Source organism: Hippocampus guttulatus, chromosome 15 (assembly GCF_054856545.1).
Source record: "Hippocampus guttulatus isolate MCC_2025c chromosome 15, RoL_Hgut_1.0, whole genome shotgun sequence".
Taxonomy (NCBI): Eukaryota; Metazoa; Chordata; class Actinopteri; order Syngnathiformes; family Syngnathidae; genus Hippocampus; species Hippocampus guttulatus.
Window position 1 is genome coordinate 5,850,879 of NC_141275.1, and position 22,754 is coordinate 5,873,632.

Consider the following 22,754-nt stretch of genomic DNA (forward strand, 5'->3'; position numbering starts at 1 on the left):
AAGCGTTTATGGTTAGTTTTGTTTTTGTTATTGTAACTAGCGTCGTTTGTTGTACTTGTGTTTTTGTGTTAATAAACTTTATTTTTTGTTCAATTGGATCTCAGGCCACGTTTTGAGAGTCCGATTCTGTGGGCCCTTCAATTGTGAACATGCTCATTTTGCAGACGTAATCATTCAAGTGAAGTGTCAGTTTAAACATAAGCGGAAACGGAATCAAATCATCTGTTGATCCATCAGCCAATGATGTCTGGTGAAACGTCTTTGTCAAGACTTGCATTGTTTTCAGTAGATTGTTTCTGCCTACCTGTAGTCAGTGAATGCTTTTTCAATGTTTTAAACCGTCATTGAAAGTGTAACATGTGAAAGTCCATACATTTGAAGCAAGGAAAACAAAAAAAGGGGAATCGTATCTTAGCATCAGTGCTTGGATGTTTGCCTGGCTCTGCCCTGCAGGCTTTTGGCATTGCGAGGACCTCAGAGTTGAGGTCTGAATATTTTTTTTTTCCCCAGAAACACTCAAAAGCAATTAGCCATTCACTCCCTAATATCATCATTGAAATTCAGTCTTGTATTCATTCTGAACTCTGTATACGAACAAGGCAGCCTGCTCGTACTGTTAGGGAAGTATTAGGTAATCCTGATAATTTTGAATGGTTAATTGAGCGGACAGACGAGGGGAAAATTCAGGCAAAAAAAGAAGAGGCCCAAAGCAGACAGTGGTCTCATGTGGATAGCTTAGGAAGGAGCCCCTCAAGCGCAGTTGCTCCAATCTCTCCCTCTGCACCCCCTTTTTTTTTCTTTCTTTGAGATGTGTTTGATATGCTGCGCATGTCTGCGGGATCTTGTGTGTTTTTCTTTCAAACAGAATAGCTCGGTGGACCTGGGCCCTACCTCTGGCAGTTTTTCTGCTATGTGGCCCAGAGCCACTAAGTCACCACTCACTCTCTGAAGCCTTCCTTCCTGTCTCTGCTCAGGGCCAGCCTCCAGTGCAGGATGGGAGATAACTCCGCTAATCGTCGGGCCCAGCGGCTGCAAGGCGATAAGGCCGACCGAGTCTTGCTGAATCAAAAATGCAAGTGAAGTTTTAAAAAACCATACTGACACTTGTCTGTCATCCGAATGTTGTTCAACTGTAAATATAGGTCTGCCTTTTGTGTGTGGAACAATGTGTGCAGTGGTGATATTTTATCCTGGTTCAAATTTCCTTTAGGGGGAGAAAAACCAAAAATGCTTAATGATAGAATTCAATTTAATGAGCCATAAACATAATTTCATCTATTTTTTTATAATAAAAATAATACACTAATTTGCTGTTGCCCTTAACAGTGTAGAAAATATCCCTAAACATGTTCATCTTCGTACATTTCAACTCCTGAAGATTGTACTTTATTAGCAAATGGGGAAAAATAATCGTGTAACAGTACAACTAATTTTAAATGAGCATCATGCTTTTAGAATTTTTTTTACAAATTTGTAAAAACAATACAATATGCCTTATATAGAGCAAAACATTGCATTTTCTTTAATATGACATTTTTATCACTTCAGAAAATGGAATGCTTTACTTGAGACCTTGTTTATTTCGGTAAATTAGTCTACCAAACAATAGTTTTTGTCCATATCCAGTAGTAATAACACTACAGGATTGTTCCTTTGTTGCTCGAATGAGTCATGTTTCAGCCAGTTTAATGTACACATTTCCCCATCCTGCATTCATGGAACAATCTTCGGACTAAACGTTCTTATTTTTCCAGAGGAACACAATGTACGCTGAAGTTCCGGGAGAAGTGAATGTACAGACTCACCAATATTGTGTCCACACTGATTCCGAAGTCACATCTTGGACACCACAATCTCAGATGATTGACAGCGTTGCAGGAGCTGTTGATGTCCTTCGGACGGTGAGTCGAACTGGTTTTCTGAATGGTCAGGCGGTGAAGCATCTCACTGGACCAGTTTTGTACAGGCCAGTGAGCATTGAGGTTTCCTCCATTCAACAAAGGCAGTCTTGTACAAAAAAAAATAACAAATGCTGAACTGCATACATCGATTAAGTGCTGTGAAACACACTCTAAAAGGGCCAAAGTAATTTTCGAGGTGCTTTTCACAGTTTGCTCCAGTTTGGTCGAATTACAATACTCAATGTGAATAAAATCAGTTTTTGCATTAGTCATTTTTTTCCTCCAAAATGCCTTGAGTTGAATTCAACCCCGCAGAGGATGCAGAAAAACCGCTCCCCAACATTACTTCATTCATCCCAATGTTTGATGGATTTGAGATCAAGTTGCTGAAGAGTTGTAAACTCTCAAACCAGAGCAGAGAGGGCCTGCCCCACACTGTGCCTGCATCAAAATGAACATGAAAGTGTGATCTTGCATTGTCCTTTAAACTATCATGAAGTGATGACGGTCCATCAAAACCCATAACTTTGTGATTATTTGATGACGAGATGTGTATCAGTACTTTCGTTCCGCAGAGCTTTGTCACCCAAGTGCTGAGCAGTGCAAAGTCCATAATGCATTCACAATGCACTCTGATGGTTAGACTTTGAGAACAGCTGATTTCGAGTTGCATTAGTCCAAGATAGTCCTCCTCGAGTGCATTTGTTTTTCGAGACGGAGCCGTCTGGACTTCGATCAGCCTTGAGGTGTGGGCTGTGCTATTTTGACCTTTTCTCATCCAACGTGCCCTTCCGACCCCTGTGTTGTCGGTGCCTGGCTGGAGCTCACGGGAGCAACTGCAACGCCTTCTGCCTTGTAGCTCGCTAAAGTGAAGATGTGGAGTTGCTGTGGGCAGAGCAGCTGAGAATTTTCATTTGTACTAATGTCTCCTGATATTGGGGGTGGTTTTCGACAAGAACACAGCCGCAACTGCATTTCGTGTTCATGCGCAGAGACATCGTTTATTGGTCATTTGAATTATTCATTCAGCGGCTCTATACGCTGTTCTCCTTTGGTCGTGGGTCATCTGTCTCAGTTGCTGTGATATCACTATTTGCATCCCCTTGACTTGAATTCTTAAGCTGATGGAAAACAATGAGCCTTGAGCTCACAAAAAAACATTGTGCACCCACACAACAGAATTGAACATGCAGCGATGCCAGATCTGTGTGGTTGTGCAGCTCTTATTTATAGTCTTCATGGGTCTTGGTAATTGCCACATTGCCTTTGGTTCTTTCTGAGAATCAGCTCTCTTCAGCCCAGTGGCCAGCAGGCCTCTGGAAGAGGAATGCTAAATACATAGGAGCAGACGGCATGCACTATTGTAGAGCGAACCACAGAGTTGGCAGCCATTCGCCATCCACACTGTGACTGCAAGTCATTTGTGTGACACTTGGATGATCTCAAGGTATTTGATAAACACAAATGTGTGAAGGCTAAGTTTGCAGTCACAGAAAAAGAGGGGGAAAAAATGAAGTGACATATTGATAATTTATCACGCTTTTCTCTCCAATTGTCCCCTCTAAAAGATCGTTCTCTCCAACTACATTAAATAACAGAGGGAATGAATCCAAATCCCCTGTTGCACAGATGAACTGTTCCACGATAAAATGGCCAAACATTCTGCACAAGCAAGAAACTGACCAGGAGAAGGGAAGAAAAAAAAAGTGCCCTGAAAAAAACGGTCTATTTATTGCGAGAGCCAGCGAGCCTAAACATTTTTTGACAGAATAATTCATGAGGATGTCGGCTGGAGTGGCGACATGGAGAAAGTCAGACGAGTTCATGTCTAGAGGTGCAATATTGTGATTTGTGAATGGCCTTGAAGGTGTCGAGCAGGTGTTTGAAGTGGATCATCTGTTTGACTGGCAGCCAGTGAAGATCCTGGAGGAGGAGGGGTAATGTGATGGGAGAAGGTTGCTTGGGTAATAAGACATGTAGAAGCGTTCTGGACCAGTTGGAGTTTATGCAGGGACTTTTGATGGAGGCTAAAGAGGAGAGAGTTGCATTAGTCAATACGGGATGTAAAAAGAACGCTGAAAAGGAAAGTGACAGAATTGGGGGTTTCAACTTCGGATAATATAGATTTGGTGCCCATTATTAGAATTCCGTTGTTGTTGCTGCTTAGTTTCATACAAACGGATGAAACAGGAGTTGAATTTCAAAAGAATTAATATCTAATATGCAGGAGGTATTGGAAGAGGGTGGAAGTGAGGCACGCGGTTTCCAGGAAAGGTGGAGCCGGGTGCCATCCACTAAGTAAAGCAAGAGAAGATTAAGTTTACGGAAAATAGCGAGAAGGGAGAGGAGGTCAGTGATAAAAAGCAGGGGCCCCGGGACAGAGCCCTGTAGCACACCCGAAGTCACTAGGGAGGGGACGGATGGAAAGGATTTCTTTGGGCCTTTTCTGCACTGTCATTTAGAAGAAATGTTCAGTTTTTGAACAGAGGGATGCAAATTAAAATGTATTTTTTTTAAATGTGATTTAATGATCAATTTCCTAAATAATCGCTAGATGACATTGATTATTAGAAAATCATTAGTTGCATCCCGGTTTCAGGGTAACTCTTTTGAGAGAGATCTGTCAAATTTACTGCAGTGGCATACACGCCAATCTGATGTAATGGTCGAAATACTGAAAGAGGCCTCACTGCGGGTGGAGAAGGTCTCTTCCGAAATTATGTCATGTCACTGCAGCAGTGTCCTGGTGATAAGCAAAGAATGCAACTTCATATCCACAAAGGTTTGTCGTCTCTTATATCGTCATCATCCACTCCATTTAAAGAAAGGCAAGGAAAATATGGAAATGGAACGGATAACTTATTGTCTTTTGTTCGTGTGGATGAACACGTTGTTTAATGGGACTGCATTCCAAGCTGTTTTTATGTAAAAAAAAAATGCTCCCCGTCCTTGAGTAAACACTGACCATATCCGTTCTACCTCATTGATCGACCCGGACAATTTATTAGCCATTGTGACAGTTTCCTGTGCTGCCACGGTCGACAGGGGAAACTGAGAGGTATGCAGATAAAGTGCTCAGAAACATGGTGCACAATGCCCATTGTCTTTTAATTGCAGGTCAGACTGTTACCTCTCCAATGTTTTCCACATACCGTGAAGTGTGCGTGTGTGTTTGCTTGTTTTTGCACATACATGTCTGTCTGCTCAGTCTGGTCTGGTTTCCTTAGCATATTTGTCAGTAATCCCATATCGTCTTGAAAATGACAAGTTCAAGGACAAATCTTTTGGGAAAGGGACAAAACAGGATATTCCGTGACTACGATGTTACTCATTTCACAATTGATTGGAACCTACAAACTGTAGCCAGAGTGAAATGTGCTGTTTCTTGACATCTCCTCTAAGCGCTCACTGGCCACTTCAATAGGTAATATAACTTCTTCCCAAGACCTTTCATCGCAATCCCATGTGACATCAGTTTGAGAGTGTACAGTGTATTTTGTCAAATTGTGTGTGTATTAATCACTTTTTTGTGAAATGTATCTTAATACCATTGACTATCATTCCCACATGGTACAAAAATAGTTTGGGACCAATCCCCTGGAAACTGAAAAAGCAAAACTAACAAGACAGGGTACTGTACACTCTCAGGCTGATGTCAGATTGACTCGTAATTGTCTATCATATGTGGGCGCAAAGCTTAACATAGGTGGTGCACCCTAGACTGGTCGCCAGTCAATCACAGGGCACATGCAGTATACAGTTGACAAATGACCATTCACACCAAGTAGGCCTAAAATTTAGAGATTCAAATTAATCTAAAAAGCATGTTATGAAATGTGGAGGGGATGCAAGAGTACGTTTATAAAACACATGCAACTGTCACACTTGATCAATACAAATATTAAGGTTAAAATAATGGCTAATAATGGTGATACATTTTTTTCTGAACTGGTGGGGGTGGATACAAAAATAATTACGATGAGAGGCAAAGTATATGACACGATAAATCTTGTAACACATCAGTTTACTAGAGAGAACAGAGCACAAACACACACACGGGCCATTTCGCACATATGCAGAAGAAAAATGGACAAGATCGGCTCAACTCAGACAAAACCCAGTGGCCCGTCGCATTTTTAATAAAAGGGTTGCAGCACCCTCTAGTGGACAATATAATCACGTACTCTACACCAATTTTGATTGAGATCGTGAAATTTGGATTTTTCCTCCGTCCACTTCGGAGGGAAGATTTTTGACTCCATCAAAAATGCATACATCATAGTCGACCCTGTTTCGCCGTTTCTGCTGTTTCTTTTTCTCAACACTCAGCATTTTCCGCTTAGAATTGGACTTACCCAAGGGAAGGGTGATGAGTGTCAGCAGAACTTTAAGGGTCTCATTTAGATAAGAAAGACACGATGTGATGATCGTCGAGGAACGTTTTTTTGTCGTGTCAGCTTATCATTATCTGTGGAAAGTAATTAGGTTTAATTGGCTCATGCAAACTGGGACTGTATTACTGTATATGGAACAAAAAGCGATTGTCCTGATGTTAGACTGTGATATTAATTCAATTTTGATTCATTAATCTGCTTAAGGAGAAAATGAAAGATCAAAAAGATACCCAAAGGTTTTTGTTGTTCAATTTTATTGATAATGCGAAATATTATAACATATACTGTGTTCTGAATCTATTATATTTATCCAGTTTTAATGTTGTGCAACGTGGCAGAGAATGGAGGTCAACTTGGTGAAATGAGACGATGATATTGGTTGGGAAAGCACATCTTTCGCATTTCTGCTGCACTTTGTAACCAAAAAAAAATAAAATAAAGAACTTCTTGTCGATTCCAAAATCCATCGCCGCGCTTGTCGCGTTTGATTAATTTATTAACAAGAGCTTTAACTGCACATCTGCTTTTGTCCAGCGTTATCCACTCTGTGGATTGTTCATCTCCACAGTAGGCTCTGGTGTCGGACCTTGCAGGAAGGTATCTGAGCAATAATTCACAAGAAAGACAGAAAGAAACACATGGCGGTCAATAGAAAAGGCAACAAATGACATCTGAAGTGAATGAAGTGGCCTTAGTTGGGGCATTTCCCTCGCACACCACAAACAATGGAATTGATAGGAATGTTCTCAATGCCGGTCCAATCTAGACTGACAATGACCCATTTATCTGCTTGAATCCATTTCTGACTCAGAGATGTTGTAGAACTGGACTGTCAATTGTCGGGTCCGTGGAGGAATTTTATTTGCATTGAGGGGTGCTATCAGGTCAACAAAATAAAAATTTACTGCTCAACAACAATAATGTAGCTCCAGAGGACTTGCACAATGTTTTATGCTTTTAGTCTTTATAATCAATTTTAAATTAAGCACCCATCAAGTGATTGGAGTGTAGCATTAACTTCCAGGTTAATTTGTTATTTGTGGTTTTATGCACAATACCTTAATTCAAAATCCAATTTTTCCACTTCACATAACTTGGATGAATCTCCTATTGAAGTCAGTGGCTCTATCTGGATTTAGATGATCTTATTTTGTGCAGTCACTAGACGCAATGAAATTGAGTAAATCCAACAAAGCCATTATTTTCACTGACCTGGATCTTGTTCACTGGCCAAAACAGTGACTTATATTGGAAAGCTTTATTTATCCAATAAAAATTTAAGGTCAGTGCACAAGTAGGCATTTGTCCCCACTAGTCCGAATATGCAGCACACAAAGAAGGGAGTCCTAATAAAACCATTTTGCCTTTTTTCATTATTGCCTTCCACTACTGTACGACATTACTGTCATAACTGCATGTACCTACCGCTAGTATGAGTGATATATAAAATCTACGCTTTGAGGTCAAGAAGGGTGACAAAACTGCAGCTGCCTCTCAGTTTTGAGATTGCAAGTTCAAATCCATGCTCTGCAAACACCGCACAACACATTGTGCGGTATTTGGTGGACATGGTGGACATGCAAACACCGCACAACACATTGTGCGGTGTTTGCATGTCCACCTTATGCGTTCTATTGGGTATTGTACTCCAGCTTCCTCCCAAAAACATGTGTTCGACTCATTGAGGGCTCTAAATTTCCCATGAATGTGAGTGTGAATGGCTGTTCAGCTGTTTGAATCTTGGGCTTTTTTGTTTTGTTTTGGCTTTTGCTGCTGGGTGACACCAGCCAAGACCTACATGAAAACATAACAAAACCATGCTGGTCTATGCTATTTTATTTTATTTTTATTTTTTTTAACTCTATAGAAAATGGATGGACAGAAGAGCATACAGAGCTTCACGAGTAGTAATACTAGCGTGAACTGCAGCACTTTTTTTCCCCACAAATAACATGTACCGTAGTTGTTGCACTAATACAGCGTAATTGTTCTAATGTAATACGGTAGTGGAAGGAGGTAGTCACAGTGGGTTGCATTGTCTTATGAGTGAGCACAAAGACCAGATTAGTACTTGGACCTTAAGATGATATCGAATAAATGCCCAAAGCGCTTTCCAAGGCAGTAATTGTAGTCGTGGTAGTTGGAGTAAATATAGTAGTGGTAGTAGTAGTACCAGTAGTAAAGAACTAAGTGCTTAGTATTAATGATGGTGTTAAAAACTTGCTCAAATATTTCAAGACGTAACAATGCAATTACATACCTTGAACCAGCTGCTGAGCTGCCGTTCTGTCATCACTGATGTAAAGAGCAGTCATGAGGAAGAAAATCCCACCGATGATGGCAACAAAAGGGCAAATCAAAAAGCTGTACTGAAGACTAAGGAAGCTCCAAGTACTGGATGGAGGCTTGGATGTCTGTATTGCGTCGGATATCTGGTGTGGACACAGCCATTTGCGGTGGGGGTTATCGATGATGAAATGATCAAAGCTCTCTACTTCTTACTACAGTACTCACTATTCCTATGAGATAAGGACTCCCGGCATCCCCTAGAAGGTGGCAGACTGTAATCTGGAGAGCCTCAGCTGTGGCCCTTCTGGTGGGTACAACAATGTACTACAGCGGACAGAAAACACAATCTGACTTGAAGTGTTACAGTATTTCATTGTGTCTTGCTTGGACTTGTCACACTTACAAGTAGCATGTCAGCCAGAAGGGACCAGTTCAATGATAATAAGAGCTCTGCTATGAAAACGAAGACCTAAAATGAGATGGGGATGTCATATACTGTGTACACAAATTTTAAACGGTTCTGTACATTCCAAAACCAGAGGATATGTGTATGAATAACCAGAATGTAGGCTTACATAAGTGGCTGGGATGCTTGCTGTCGCCACAAAGATGCTGATAAAGAGGCACGGGACTGATCCGAGCATGCCTCCTGCACAGATGAGTGGATCTGCATTGGGCACTTTGTTCCGCAACCATCTGGCCAAACCAGTGCCGATACACACTCCGAGAATGCCAGAGACCACTGTGATGGCGCCAAAGATAAAGCTGTACTGGGAGCAGAGGAAGACAGCAATTTTCAAAAGCTGCAGTTATTAGGAATTGGAAGGGAATAATAAGCAGAGGGTGTTGAACACCGCACCTGTCGATGGAGTTGCAGGACCCTTTTGTGCATGGCGGTCGAAGGCCCTGAGACACCTGGGCTCTGAACAGAAAGCTGGGCATCCAGAAGGCCAAGGCTCCAGTAAGGAAGGCCATTGCTGTCACTCCCAGAGTTGACCATATGTAGCTTTTACTTTGGTGGGGGAGTGAAAAAATACCAGATTAAAAGCCTTCCTCGTTTTTCTTCAGGATCTGTGTCACATGGGATCTCAAATAATCCACCACAGCATTTTTTTAACTCGTTCACTCCCAAAGACGTATTTAGATGTCTTTTCAGACACCACACATTTAATCCCAGCTCCTCATTTTATATTGACTGTACTTGAATTTTCAGACCCTTTTCAAGTACAGTCAATATAAAATGAGGAGCTGGGATTAAATGTGTGGTGTCTGAAAATACATCTAAATACTGTACTTGAAAAGGGTCTGAAAATTCAAGTACAGTCAATATAAAATGAGGAGCTGGGATTAAATGTGTGGCATCTGAAAAGACATCTAAATACGTTTTTGGGAGTGAATGAGTTAATGCCCTACTTTTTTAGAAGATACTTGATGTCCTCCAAGTATGAGCTCCGGTTGTTGCCGTCATGGTGGTTGTTTTCTGTCACCCCCCTGGGTGGGTTTGGGCATAATAGCACCACTAAAAACAGCCCAACAAGACCGAAAATGGGAGTTATCTGTCAACACAGTAACACGCAAAGCAAGTTGTCATTGTTAGTGTTCTGTTAAAATATTTTCAGGTTGAGTTAGATAGGGTGCACTCACCCTGAGAGACCAGTGCCAGTCACCAGTCAGGCTTGCTACTGACGCCCCTGTTATATAGCCAAGACCGCTAAGGACACACATACACAAGTCATTTTAAGGGGCAATAACACTGATGGTAAAAAACAAAACAAAAAAAAATGCTAACTCAAATTCAATCACGCATCATGGATACAAAATATCTGACCTCCCAACCGGGATAAAGATGTAGAAAGCAGCAATCATGATGGTCCGTTGTCCCCCAGTGAAAAGGTCCCCGATAATGGTGGGAGCGAGAGTGGAATAACTCGCCTCACCTATCCCGACCAGGCCTCGTAACAGCACCAGAAGCCAAAAGTACTTGACAAATGAAGGCATCATAGAAACACATGATCCGTATTTCGTCCAGTGTGCTATAACACTGAACATAACACTGTGTATCATATTGTTTTTAGAACGTCCCTTAAAAAAATAAATAAACACATGATGAAGTCAGCATTGGCGTGCTGCTCGAAGGGGTAAAGCCTCTTGAAGTGTATGCGAGCATATCTCTTTTCCACATACCGAGTTAGTAACAAAAGAGCTGCCAGTTGCAGTCACCAGCCATACAGTCAAGCCCACCGCCATGATATGTACTCGGTTGTAGCGGTCGCCAAGGTAACCAAAGAGAGGGGCCGTGAGCAGGAAGCTGCAGATGAAAACTGTGAGTGTTTTAGTATATCATGTTAACAACGGAGTCTTGATGGGAGGACAACTACTTTAAAATTTTAACACAAAAAACAAGGCAAAAAATTGTTATATACTACAAGAATTTTAGCCGTTGCCATTCAAAGAACAGAGCAGCTTTGCGTTCAACTAAATAGGAGTAAAGTGAGATGAAACCATTTTCATTCAAACTGTTTGTATTTTATTTATTTATTTATTTTGGTGTGGAGTGCTGAAAATCAAAGCGGGCACGGGGAGAACATGCTACCTCCAAACAGAAAGGCCCGAGCGAATATTGTCATCCTTTCGACTGTGAGGCAGACGTGCTAGTCACCACATGCCGCCCTATTATCAAGATAATTATTTTCATCATACAAACATCAGTATATTTTACTCTGTCACTCGTAACCTTGACTGGGATAAGTAATTAAAAATGGATGAAAGGACCGATGGAGTCTGAAAACAGTACTGCAAAAATTAAGAAATAACTTTGTGATAATACATTCTGTTATGTATTTAGCAGTATGGGTTGCATATCTTCCAGGCTACAGATTTTAGCAGTTATTCTTCCAAGGCTGTTCCCATTTGATAAGACGCTTAAAAATGAATATACCGGCTGACATCTGATAAAAATAAATAAATAAATAACATTGCTAAGAAATTGGGTGTTCCTTTAATAATCCATTTTCTGATCCGCTTTATCCTCACAAGTGTCGTGGGGCATGCTGGAGCCCATCCCAGCTGTGGGACACCCTGAACCGGTTGCCAGCCAATCGCAGGGCACACAGAGACGAAAACAACCATCACACTCGCACCAAAGAACAATTTAAAGTGTTCCATTAACCTGCCATGCATGTTTTTTGGAATGTGGGAGGTAATTGGAGTACCTGGAGAAAACCCACGCAGGCCCGAGGAGAACATGCAAACTCCGCACAGGAAGGTCGGAGCCAAGATCGAACACATGACCTCTGCACTTTGACCACTGGGCCGCCGGGCTGCCTAATAATCTCATAGAATAGCTTTCAGCAATTGGTATCATTTTATATTGATTTATGATTTTGATTTCATGCACAGTGCAGTATTAGTATTATTGCATTTGGGGCAGCTAGTGGTTAGCATGCCTGCCTCATAGTTCTGAGGTTCAGGGTTCGAATATCGGCCTTGGGCTTCCTGTCTTGAGTTTAAATGTCCTCCCTGTGCTTGCATGGACTTTCTCCGCGTCCTCCTTCCACATTCCCAAAGCATGCATTTTCGGTTCATTTTGTACACGCGCGCGCGCGCGCGCGCGCGCGCGTGCGCGTGTGTGTGTGTGTGTGTGTGTGTGTGTGTGTGTGTGTGTGTGTGTTCGCCTCATGTTAGTCAGCCGGGATGGGCTGAAGCCCATCTGTGACCATAGCGAGGACAAACATGAATGAATGGGTGGATTCTTTATATTTGTCCAAACATTTTGCTGAATAAAGTTCATGAAACATAATCCAAAACACTCCTCACCTACTAGAAAGTAATCACCTCATCTACAGCACATTCTGTTCTTTGCACACAGCACTTTAATGCCGATGCGGCACGATTGCACTTTTGACCTTCCTCACATCTCTCCCGCCTGAGTCTCACTTAGCTTCCACTGGTACGCAACTCTGCCTCAAGTGTGTGCCTTTTCTTACAAGTTATGTTGTGTAAAAAAAAAAAAAAAAACGTCTGGATGATGCAGTGAAAAGACTAAAGATTTTTTTTTTTTTGCCCAAACCACTGTGCTGAGATGTGGTTTTCTGATCCAAGTATCTTCAGTGCTGTGAGACGGTCACTGCAGCACAAATTGATGCAATCGCAAACTGTATGTTCTGCAACTGCATTACAGCACTTCCTTGTGAAGCAATGGAGGGTGGAGTGAGGAACTTTCAAAACATGCACTTGGTTAAGGACTTTCAAAAAGATCATCATTTTACCTGTCTGCAGAAGTCCAGCTGTACTGTCATGTATATCAAAGAACGTCTGTATGTTGAGAAGTACACCTATATATAATAAAAAAACAATTATTTGCAATTTGGCTCATTGACCACAGTTGAACATGTTGTGCGGGAGAGAGGCAGCATTGTCCTGTGTGTAGAAACCTGCAATTGTGTATCGCTCCATGTAGTTGAGTAAATTGACATAGCAGAGCACAGCAACAGTGATGTGGGCTCGTCGACGTGATATCGCAGGTCTTTCGTCCAGTTTGGGTGTCAGTGAAGAAAGACTGTTCACAAATGAGCCATAGTGCAGACCGGAGATGGAACCCAGACTCGATCGAGGTTGTGGCCCATCTTGGCCGATGGTAACAGATCCTTTCAGCTCCATGGTGAGCAGGTTTCTCCTCACCTGGACTGGGGAGGGATTGTAGTTTCCCAGTTTCAGAGGAATCAAAACACCTCTCCTAACAAAACTGCTGAACTTGTTTTAGTTGTAAAAATGAATAAACACGATCGACTGGTTTGAACTCAAATGAGATGACAAATGTTGAAATTAATATGGCTTCTCTTGCTTTCCGTGTAATTTATTGACATTTGTGTAATTGTGTGTATTCGGCATTTAATACAAGGGTGCTTTTAAACCAATATCCATAGAAGACTGTTACACAAGTGTGGTGAAACTAGGGTGACAGAAAATAAGAGAAGCGGATTTAGAAAAAAAAGTCTGACATTTCACAATATAAAAAATCAAAATACTGTACATTCTATCCGCTTCATGGGAAATTCTGCTCTGCAATCATTGAAAACAACAGCAAATAATGATTTTTGCTCCCTCAAAGAAGGTCCATTTTTACAGCGAGTGACTTCACTGTCGGCTTTCAACATAATTTCCAGTGCCTGTCTGACAATTTATAGTAATCTGACATACTTGTTGACGATCTTGTTCATTCCATGGTAGCGGTAGTCAGATGACCGAAGAGCTCCCAGCGTGTCTCTGAGGCATGAGGAAGCCAAATGAAGGCCCTGCTCTTATATTGAGTTAGTAAGTGAGGGACAGCCCATTTTAGGGATGGCTAAATGCTTTCACACTGTTCTTCACTGCCTTGCAATGCTGTAAACAATCCATCTATCACGTTCATTTCCTCCCACTTCTTTCTTGAGAAACAATAGAAGAAAATGATTAATATTGGTAACCATTACCTTATGTTGCTTTGGTGTGGGTTTGTTCATCTGCAACACTTGTGTCTCTGTTTTTCAGTTTCTCATACCCACAAAAGAGCACAGGAACATTTCATCTTCATTTAGCACGAAAGGTCTTAAGGCAATGCAGCTTTTTCCAGGTCCAAACTTAAAGATCAATGTAAACAATCAATAATGGATCATGGCGATTAGCTTTACGCAAACACAAGTCCTGTCACATGTGGCTGTCAGGTGATGAGGGCTAAATGAATGTGTTGTGACTTCCAGATCTCAGTTAAATCACAACACAATGGTTTTAAGTGAGATGGTCTTACTATATTAAAAAATATTTTTGTGGCACAATGTATATGAATCATAAGAGAAAGTGGGACAAAAACAGTGCAGCTGATCAACCGGCATGTTACAATACAATACAATACATACATACTGATTTATATAGCACTTTCACAACAGCGGCAGCTGTAACAAAGCGCTTAACAAAACAGTTAACATAAAGTAAAATAAATAAACACAACACATAACATAAAACACGGACTTGTTGTTGCAAGTGTTTGTGCAATTCACACTGACATTCAATGTGCCCATTCACATTTACATATTCCCACTAATCCTCCATTTTCTATTTATATCCTTTTCTGGATTGCAAAACCTTTCCTGCATTACTTTGTATATGAGATATACAGCGTTGACCAGTAAATCACAGGGCAACCAGTTATCCAAGATTACAATTATGAATCTCAAATGAGCCTCAAATATAAAATTGAACAATGTGAAATAAAATATCTTTCATGACTTTCGTGTTGAATTTGTTTTCAGGTAATTGCAGGTTTAGGGAATCAATAAAAATAGCTCACATATGTCTTGTAAACATTAGTGGGAAATACTTTATTACTGTATTTACAGTAAATTATTTTTTGGGCATCTGTACTTCACGAGAGGGTACCGTACAGTGCTGTGTTTGAAATACAATTAATTTTCAGAAGATGGCAGCAACGTACCTATGAGGACACCAGCTGATGGGAAACCAACGAAGAAGAAACGGTAGCGGTGCTCAGCAGAGAGAGAACTGCAGCGAAAGGCAACGAAGAAGAAGAGATGTCGCGAGTGCTAAACGGAAAATAAAAGGAGACAGCGCACTGTGCAGTTAACGAGAATAAAACGCTGTTACCTCGGCATATTACTGTTCACAATAGCTGCATCACATTGGCTAAACTATGACAGAGCCTCAATCAGCGCTGTTACTCAGGAGACAGCTCGCAGGTAAAGAAACATTTGGCGTTAGCGGATGTTGCCTGCCTTGCTAATGAACATTTTAGCTGGGACTCAGGCGATGGCACGGTCGCAAACTGTTTGCAACAATGTCCCACACTAACGCGAATGTCCCATTCCGAATTGAATAAACTGCGGGAAGCTTGTCGAAGTGATTGTTGACAGACACGGTATTGTTTTTAAACAAAAACCTCCTGTGTGTACGTAGTCGGAGACAACGCTATCATGATGCATACAGATAAGTTGCACGTTCGTTGTCAGATATGAGGGGCCGCCGGCCACCCTTATGAACAATATTCAAGGATTGACCTCTTTCACACAATAGTAAAATACTCTTATAGACACCACTGAAACGCGTCCAGTGAGAGTACTTAGAGTACGCTGCCATGAACACTACTGAAACACTCACTCACTACCGAAACATTCTCTTTCCCTCTTGAAACATTCAGCAGTTATCCCTCGTTCACGTTGAAAGACATTCCCCCGTAATAGACGAAATCTGTTAAAGTAGTTTTTATGTTATTAGAAGAATCGTCTTTATTTGCACGTGAACACATCCATGACATTTGACCTCAGCATTGCAACACTTCAGCAACACAGTAGTGGACACAGAAAACATACACTACTCGAGGCTCACTGGAGAAGGGAGGCTTGAACTAGCGTCCATTGGTGGTAGCTAGCGATCTCAACTACTTGTCCACAGCTGCACCTTTATTTATTTGAGTATTTATTATTTACGGTATATGTTTACCAAGTAGCTATGACTGGATGTGTGTGTGTGTGTGTGCTTTAAAAAGGCAGGTCTATGCTCAGTTGGGCATCCTCGCTACAGCATTAGCCACTCCAGTGCAGGACAGGTTTGCAATTGAAAAACTCTCCGGTACTGTACAATATAAATATTTGTGATCTGGACTCGCAAAACGTGATCTAGTGAGGAACGACTTGTGTCATAAGTGCATTTCAGTATGATGTGTGAAAGGATTTGTGGGGCTAGCTGTTATCGGCATGAGCATTTTCCTTTTTATACCTTATCTGACATGCGGTTGTAGATGCAGAGTTGGCACTCACTACAGGGAAATTAACAGTTGAATTTGTGTAACAAATTGTATTTTTAAAAAATATTATTTTAAATTGTGACACTTTTTGGGTCGTTGTTTTTAGCAGGTGTTGGGTGCGATGAATACTAAGTACAATGAAACAAAAGCATGCCTCTTGTGACATATTCTTATACCACTCCAGAAACTAGTTCATTGGTTCATCATGCTGCTATTCTACTTTTGAAAGTCTTGCCAGAGTCGTTACAGAGGTGATGTAAATGACAAATGCTGGATCTTCATGTGACCACCAAGTCCGAAAATCGCATAGACACATAACTTGGTGTGACTTAACTTGCCATTTGTTTTTGTCTCCAGAGCTGAATAAAAACCCGGTAGAAGGATTCTCAGCTGGCCTGATTGAGGATAATGATCTGTACAGATGGGAAGTTCTTATCATTGGGCCACCGGACACGCTTTAGTAAGTCGTCACCTTTTATATGTTGAATGATACCGCGTTACATTCTTACATCTGACTTGCTCTTGTCACTTACGGGTTTGAATGTTTTGAAAGTATTGACATTGTTAAAGTAATTTGTTTTTTTATTTTTACTGTTCACAGTGAAGGTGGTGTGTTTAAAGCTCATCTGACGTTTCCCAAAGACTACCCTCTCAGGCCACCTAAAATGAAATTTATCACAGATATTTGGCACCCTAATGGTAGGTACAGCCGGGAGATGCATGATGTTTTTGCTGAAATATCTGCAAAAAAATCCAAAATTGTTCACGATTAAGAAGGCTTCCTTTATGGTTCACCATGAAAATATGCATCATTTTCATAAAGAGGAACTTTTTTTTAAATAACCAATAACTATTACGATGAGAAAGTACTGTAAGCTCAAGATCATCAAATTAATATGTTGTTGAATCGCCTTTAACTTTAATTACATCATGCAGTCAAGTAATTAATTAGTCGTGGATTGAGTTCTGGGCCCTGGCTGAGCCATTCCAAAACAATATCCTCTATCCAAGTGGATCGCTGTGGTTGCAGCATCATACTTATATCATAGCATCATAGTTGTAGTTTTTCGTTTTGCTCGAACAGGATCTTGAATGAAGGTGGTGACACTTATGAACCCTTTCCAATTTCTAGATCTAGTGATCCAGCCAGAAGCCAGACCTAAATCCAATTTAAAACATATGTGCTGATCTGAAAAAGGCTCTGGCAAGAGAGGCCCTTGGAGTCCGACACATTTGGCGCTTATGTATAGGGGGTCTTCCATTTATTAACTGAATTCCATTTCGAAGTACTCGATTAACCCTTTCAGGGACAGCCGTTACTACAGTGGACAGCTTATCATGTTATCGAGTTGCAAGGTCCATAAAAGAGTTAAAAAAGAAATACTTTAATACAGTGTAGCTGGTGGGTTGTGATTTTTAAAGTTGTTTTTTTTTTAAATCAGAGTATAATGTCAAACAAACATTGGTAATTATGCAACATCAGATATTGGCCAACAATATCACTTCAACTACAACAATAATGAATTAAATCTTAAATAACATAAGGAAAATTCAGTCACAAGAGATGGTCTGAAATTAATTGTTTTTTTACACTTGTGAAACAGCTCCATATGGACCGATGCATCCAGCCCAACAAAGTCATTAAGTATGGCAGTAATTGAGCATTCCGTCGCTTGCTGCGTCGCATTTGGGGATGACCCCCCCCCCCCCCCCCCCAGTACTAGGAAATGTGGGCAAAGTCACATAATTTATTTCAGTGGTTCAGCTAAAAAAGTAACACTCTTAGATAGTTTCATGACACGATATTTGGATCCCCGCATTTTGGAGGTTTATCGGTGTGTTTTGAAGATTTGTTTGGCTTTCATTTATCCTGCCCAAACCTTACCATGCATTTCAGTGGCCTTCAATTTTACTCGGCCTTTCCCTATTCATGGGCTGGCCCAGTCCCAATTACCCGTAAAGAGGAAACCCCAAAATTTGCCATCTCAAGCCCGAATGTAAGATAACAAACACTTAGAATTAGTTCGGAAATGTTCGTTCTGAAAAGTATTTTCTATATGTTTCCCGAATCATTTTTGTGATTTTCACTTTTTGAATTAAGCTATTAAAAGAAATAAACCTTTGTATGATGTTCAAATTTATTGTGATCCACCTCTATGTACTACACATTAAACAAGAAGTTTGTTAGAGTTGTCCTGACATGTCATTAATTGAATTCTTTGCTTTTTGTAGTTGACAAGAACGGCGATGTATGTATTTCTATTTTACACGAACCCGGGGAGGACAAGTATGGTTATGAAAAACCAGAAGAGCGCTGGCTTCCCATCCATACAGTTGAAACTATTATGATTAGTGTTATCTCCATGCTGGCAGACCCAAATGGCGACTCGCCAGCCAACGTCGATGCAGCAGTAAGTTGGCTTGTTTTAAAAACACAAGAAATTAGGAATGTTTGAAAAAACAGCTTTCAAACTAACCCCCCGTCCCTCCCTTTTTTTTCTCCTTTGTAGAAAGAGTGGCGGGAGGACAGGCATGGAGCATTTAAAAGAAAAGTTGCACGCTGTGTACGGAAAAGCCAAGAGACTGCATTTGAGTGACATGTAGCAAGGATCTCGATTCATGTTTTCGGGGCAAGTATGCGAGATTCGAACCCTTTCTTTGGAGGGTGAGATGTGGAAAAAATGATAAGAGTCCACATTTGAAAATAAATTCTTCTGTGAGCGTAAAAGTTTTTGCTGAAGCTATGAAGTCTCAAAGAAAAGCACCAGTTGAATATACTTTTAATCACAATATTCATTTACTCTGAATCGAATCAGTCACACTGAACGAGAATGGCAAAGAGCTCATTGAGATCACTGACGGCTCCCAAATAACCCTTATTTGGATTCAAATAAAATTTTGCATTCGTATTCATACTGCACTTCTTGTTTTCCTGCCAGCATTTTTCTTACGATTCTCAAACGCTTACTGTATAATTTCAAGGTTAGTTTTGTTATGCCAATTTGAACTGCTTCACATCTTAGTTATATGGTGTCACCCAAAATCTGGCACCTGTGAAAATGGGTATTGCAGCCCAGGACAATTAGATGACACTCCTCAATTCTTCTGCATGTCTTGGTTTTGCCTGAGAAACGACACCTTTGAAGTCATCCAATTGTTTCTTTGTCGGATTTTTAAAAAAACGGGGTTTGGCCTCTCCCCTCCGTGTTTTTATTTTGTTAGTCTGGAATCAAGATGCTGCTTGTTTACTGGTGTGTTTGGGCTCATTGTCTTGTTTCAAGAGCATTTCCTTTTTGGAGTTAAGCAACATGAACTGTGTGAGGATTCTGATGTCTTCAATCTGATCCGCGATGCTCATCATCATGTCATATGTCGGCTCAAAAGCATGAGTGTGAGAAACAGCCACTTATCCTGATGATTGTGCCACCATTCATCACTTTCTGCACAGTGCACTGTGGTTTGAATTCAGTATTTGGGGGCTATCCGGACAAAGTCTGCAGCCCCGAAACACAAGAACAATTTTGTTTTTAACAGTCTTGGAAGTAATGTTGCACCCTTCCCCTTTCGTCCAGGCGATGTGTTCTTTGGCAAGTTGGAACCTCTTCAGAGCTTTTTTTTTCTTTTTCCAAGCGAAGGTTTCTTGCTGATAGCTTGACTTGGCATCTTCAAAAATTGCAGAGGAATTTTTTGAATGTATTCAAATTGCCCGTCGACTGGATCATGCAGCACACCTCCACAAAGTACATGTACATATTTTTAGCATGTGCAAGAATGTCAGGAACTCCATTGTGAATCCCTATAGAGTCCCGATTTGCTGTTTACAATTTTTTTCCATTTGCAGATTGTTTTTTAAAATCCTCTCCTCGAGTCTTTTTGCTTAAAAAACTTGAACTCGTTGCTGTTTTTGTGCTAAGGCCACCAAAGCAAATATATGTCTAATTTTAATGACATCTTTGTTCCAAGGAACTGTTGATATGAGTTGAGGAGCGTCATTTAGACAAAAGTAGCGGCGCGAATTGGCAACTATAAGCCTTTTTAGTGGGGTCATCAATTGCTGATGGAGTTTAATCTATTTCGCAGAGGTTCATTGTACTAGTTTGAGCTGCAGAAATGGTACCGTGTTGTCTTGAAAAACAATTCTTGATAAGCCATCTTGAATCTAAAGGAGTACAAATTCGTTTCTGAACTCAAGTGGAACTTTCACACACTTGCACTTTATTTCTCACCACTTTCACTTTTACCTTGATAAAATGTATACTTTTTACACCGATACATTTCCCCTAACCACGTTTGTTCTTCGTTACTGCAAATCAAATCCAGAGAAATTGTTTGTTGACTTGATGCCTGAACCACAAAGCACAAATTGACCAATTCGGTCCTTAGATGTTGAGGATACCGTTAGGGAGCGGTCATGAAAGTCGGTCCACTGATTCGTCTTGATAATTTCTGTTCTGTGTTGTGCGCCCTTTCCACAGGTCTGCAATGAAATTCAACATGGCACTGTTTCCTGCACTCTTCCACCATTTTGCCAGGCTCGTCGTCCTTTTATTTTGGCAGGAAGACTATGACTGGCAATCCTCTAAGCTGCAATAGAACATTACAGTGACTACCACGGCTGACAAGACAACCACCAAGCAAGTGCCAACTGAACATTAAAAAACAAAACAAAACAAAAAAAACCAACACTTTGCAAGTCAATGAACTGCTTCAACATTCAGGAAGATATTGTAAAGACATGTATATAGCACAGACTAAACCGGATAATATATAAGATCCCTCTCCATACATCATGCACTTAGTCTCACTGAATCACGCTGGCTCTGATTTATTTGACCCTTTTCCCCGCTCCAACACGTGCCCCATTATTATTCGAATTATTGTTATTTTTCAACAGATGGTCTTAAATTGCGGATCGGATTGTTGCGAAGGACTTGATTGGTTCAAGCACGCTGTGAATGAAAGTTTTGTCATTTCTAGATCAGCCATATTTGGTGTTTGTCATGGATTCCCAAAACATTTTTGACAACCTAACTTTAAATGTGTTGATAATGATATTGGGTTTTATTTCGCTATTAAAAGTCTTATCATCCCATTCTTTTATCAAGAAACAAAGCAACATACGTTTTCATTTTGTGCATGCACAATTGTTTTTTTTTTATTTTTATGGGTCTTTTTGCAAAAGTGCCTCCAGATACAAATGCTTGGCCACATCATCCTGCATTGAGCAAGTAGTAAATGAAATGTTGGAAATCAATGGAAAAATGCTGTATTTGCGGTGTATAAAGTGGTCTGATAACCAGCACACACAGTATAGTAATGCTATTGTTCCCAATTTAATGTAGCAATAAATCTCCTTATATGAAGTGTAGTCTTGTACACGTGGTACAATTTAAGGTCCTCCAAAAATTTGCTCTTTTAGTGGCTGCTCTGTTTTTTTGGGGTCAGTGTCATCCATAGTAGAAATTGTTGCATGCTTGTCTTTCTTTTTCTGTTTATTTTATTTTTGTTTGTGAATGTTTGTCCATACGGTGTATGTGTTCATATCGTGCTCTTCTTTCATCAAATCCAACCTCGTTATTCTGCTCACTTGAAAGGTTGCAGTTTTTGGCTCAAGTGCAAAGACAAAATACTGATGGGTATTTTTCATGTTATGAAACCTGTCACCTGTCGTGAGCTCTTCTATTATATTGTGCCCCCCCTAACCCCCCACCCAAAAAATGCGTGTGTTAAATTCAGTCTTTTGTGTTCTGGGACCTTCATAAATAGCACATCTGTTCTGAGAAAGTTAGCTGAAGCATTTCCTGGAAGCAAATCTAATTGCCTCACTTCCATTTCCAGTACGTTATTATTTCCATACTCCAAGGGTGTCCAAACTACAGCTCAGGAGCCCTTTGTGGCCTACGCCATGTCCTAAAAATGACATTTGACACAGCCCGCTTGGCTAAAGTTAATTTTTTTTTAAAATGCAGAGGTTGGCAAAGTGAGAATATAGAGTGATGAAAAAATATTAATAAATCTAGCTTTTCTAGATATTTTGAAATACAAATAAACTAATTACGACTAAATTTCTCTTCAAAACACTGTTGAATAAAGATATTTCAACTTTAGAATGGGCGGCTCGGTGATCTAGTGGTGAGCGCATCAACCTCACAGTGCGGAGGTCGTGGGCTCGAAACCCGGCTCCGGCCTTCCTGTGTGGAGTTCACATGTTCTCCCCCGGCCTGCGTGGGTTTTCTCCGGGTACTCCAGTTTCCTCCCACATTCCAAAAACATGCATGAACACTCAAACTTGTCCCTAGGTGTGAGCGTGGATGGTTGCTCATCTCTGTGTGCCCTGTGATTGGCTGGCAACAGGTTCAGGATGTCCCCGCCTAC

The 22,754-nt window shown here is 40.7% G+C and overlaps 2 protein-coding genes across 3 annotated transcripts; one reads left to right on the plus strand and one right to left on the minus strand.

The window, feature by feature from the left end:
• Positions 1 to 6,532: 6,532 nt before the first annotated feature.
• spns3 (SPNS lysolipid transporter 3, sphingosine-1-phosphate (putative)) lies at positions 6,533 to 13,875 on the minus strand. 2 transcript variants are annotated; one of them, XM_086131663.1, is made up of 13 exons: positions 13,784 to 13,875; positions 13,018 to 13,269; positions 12,853 to 12,918; positions 10,769 to 10,905; positions 10,413 to 10,564; positions 10,229 to 10,295; positions 9,998 to 10,140; positions 9,444 to 9,596; positions 9,160 to 9,349; positions 8,988 to 9,053; positions 8,810 to 8,908; positions 8,556 to 8,727; positions 6,533 to 6,896 (listed from the first exon to the last, which is right to left on the minus strand). In XM_086131663.1, exons 2-13 carry the CDS (start codon positions 13,241 to 13,243, stop codon positions 6,832 to 6,834), a joined length of 1,536 nt encoding a protein of 511 aa, XP_085987789.1. In that variant the 5' UTR covers positions 13,244 to 13,269; positions 13,784 to 13,875; the 3' UTR covers positions 6,533 to 6,831. The 2 variants fall into 2 exon arrangements, with proteins under 2 accessions (XP_085987789.1, XP_085987790.1); XM_086131664.1 differs by lacking the exon at positions 10,769 to 10,905 and having other exon boundaries at positions 10,413 to 10,536.
• Positions 13,876 to 15,111: 1,236 nt separating this feature from the next.
• Positions 15,112 to 22,444, plus strand: ube2g1a (ubiquitin-conjugating enzyme E2G 1a (UBC7 homolog, yeast)). The gene is made up of 6 exons (XM_086131573.1): positions 15,112 to 15,315; positions 16,737 to 16,839; positions 16,981 to 17,078; positions 18,612 to 18,790; positions 18,890 to 19,009; positions 20,855 to 22,444. Exons 1-5 carry the CDS (start codon positions 15,270 to 15,272, stop codon positions 18,974 to 18,976), a joined length of 513 nt encoding a protein of 170 aa, XP_085987699.1. The 5' UTR covers positions 15,112 to 15,269; the 3' UTR covers positions 18,977 to 19,009; positions 20,855 to 22,444.
• Positions 22,445 to 22,754: the final 310 nt, after the last annotated feature.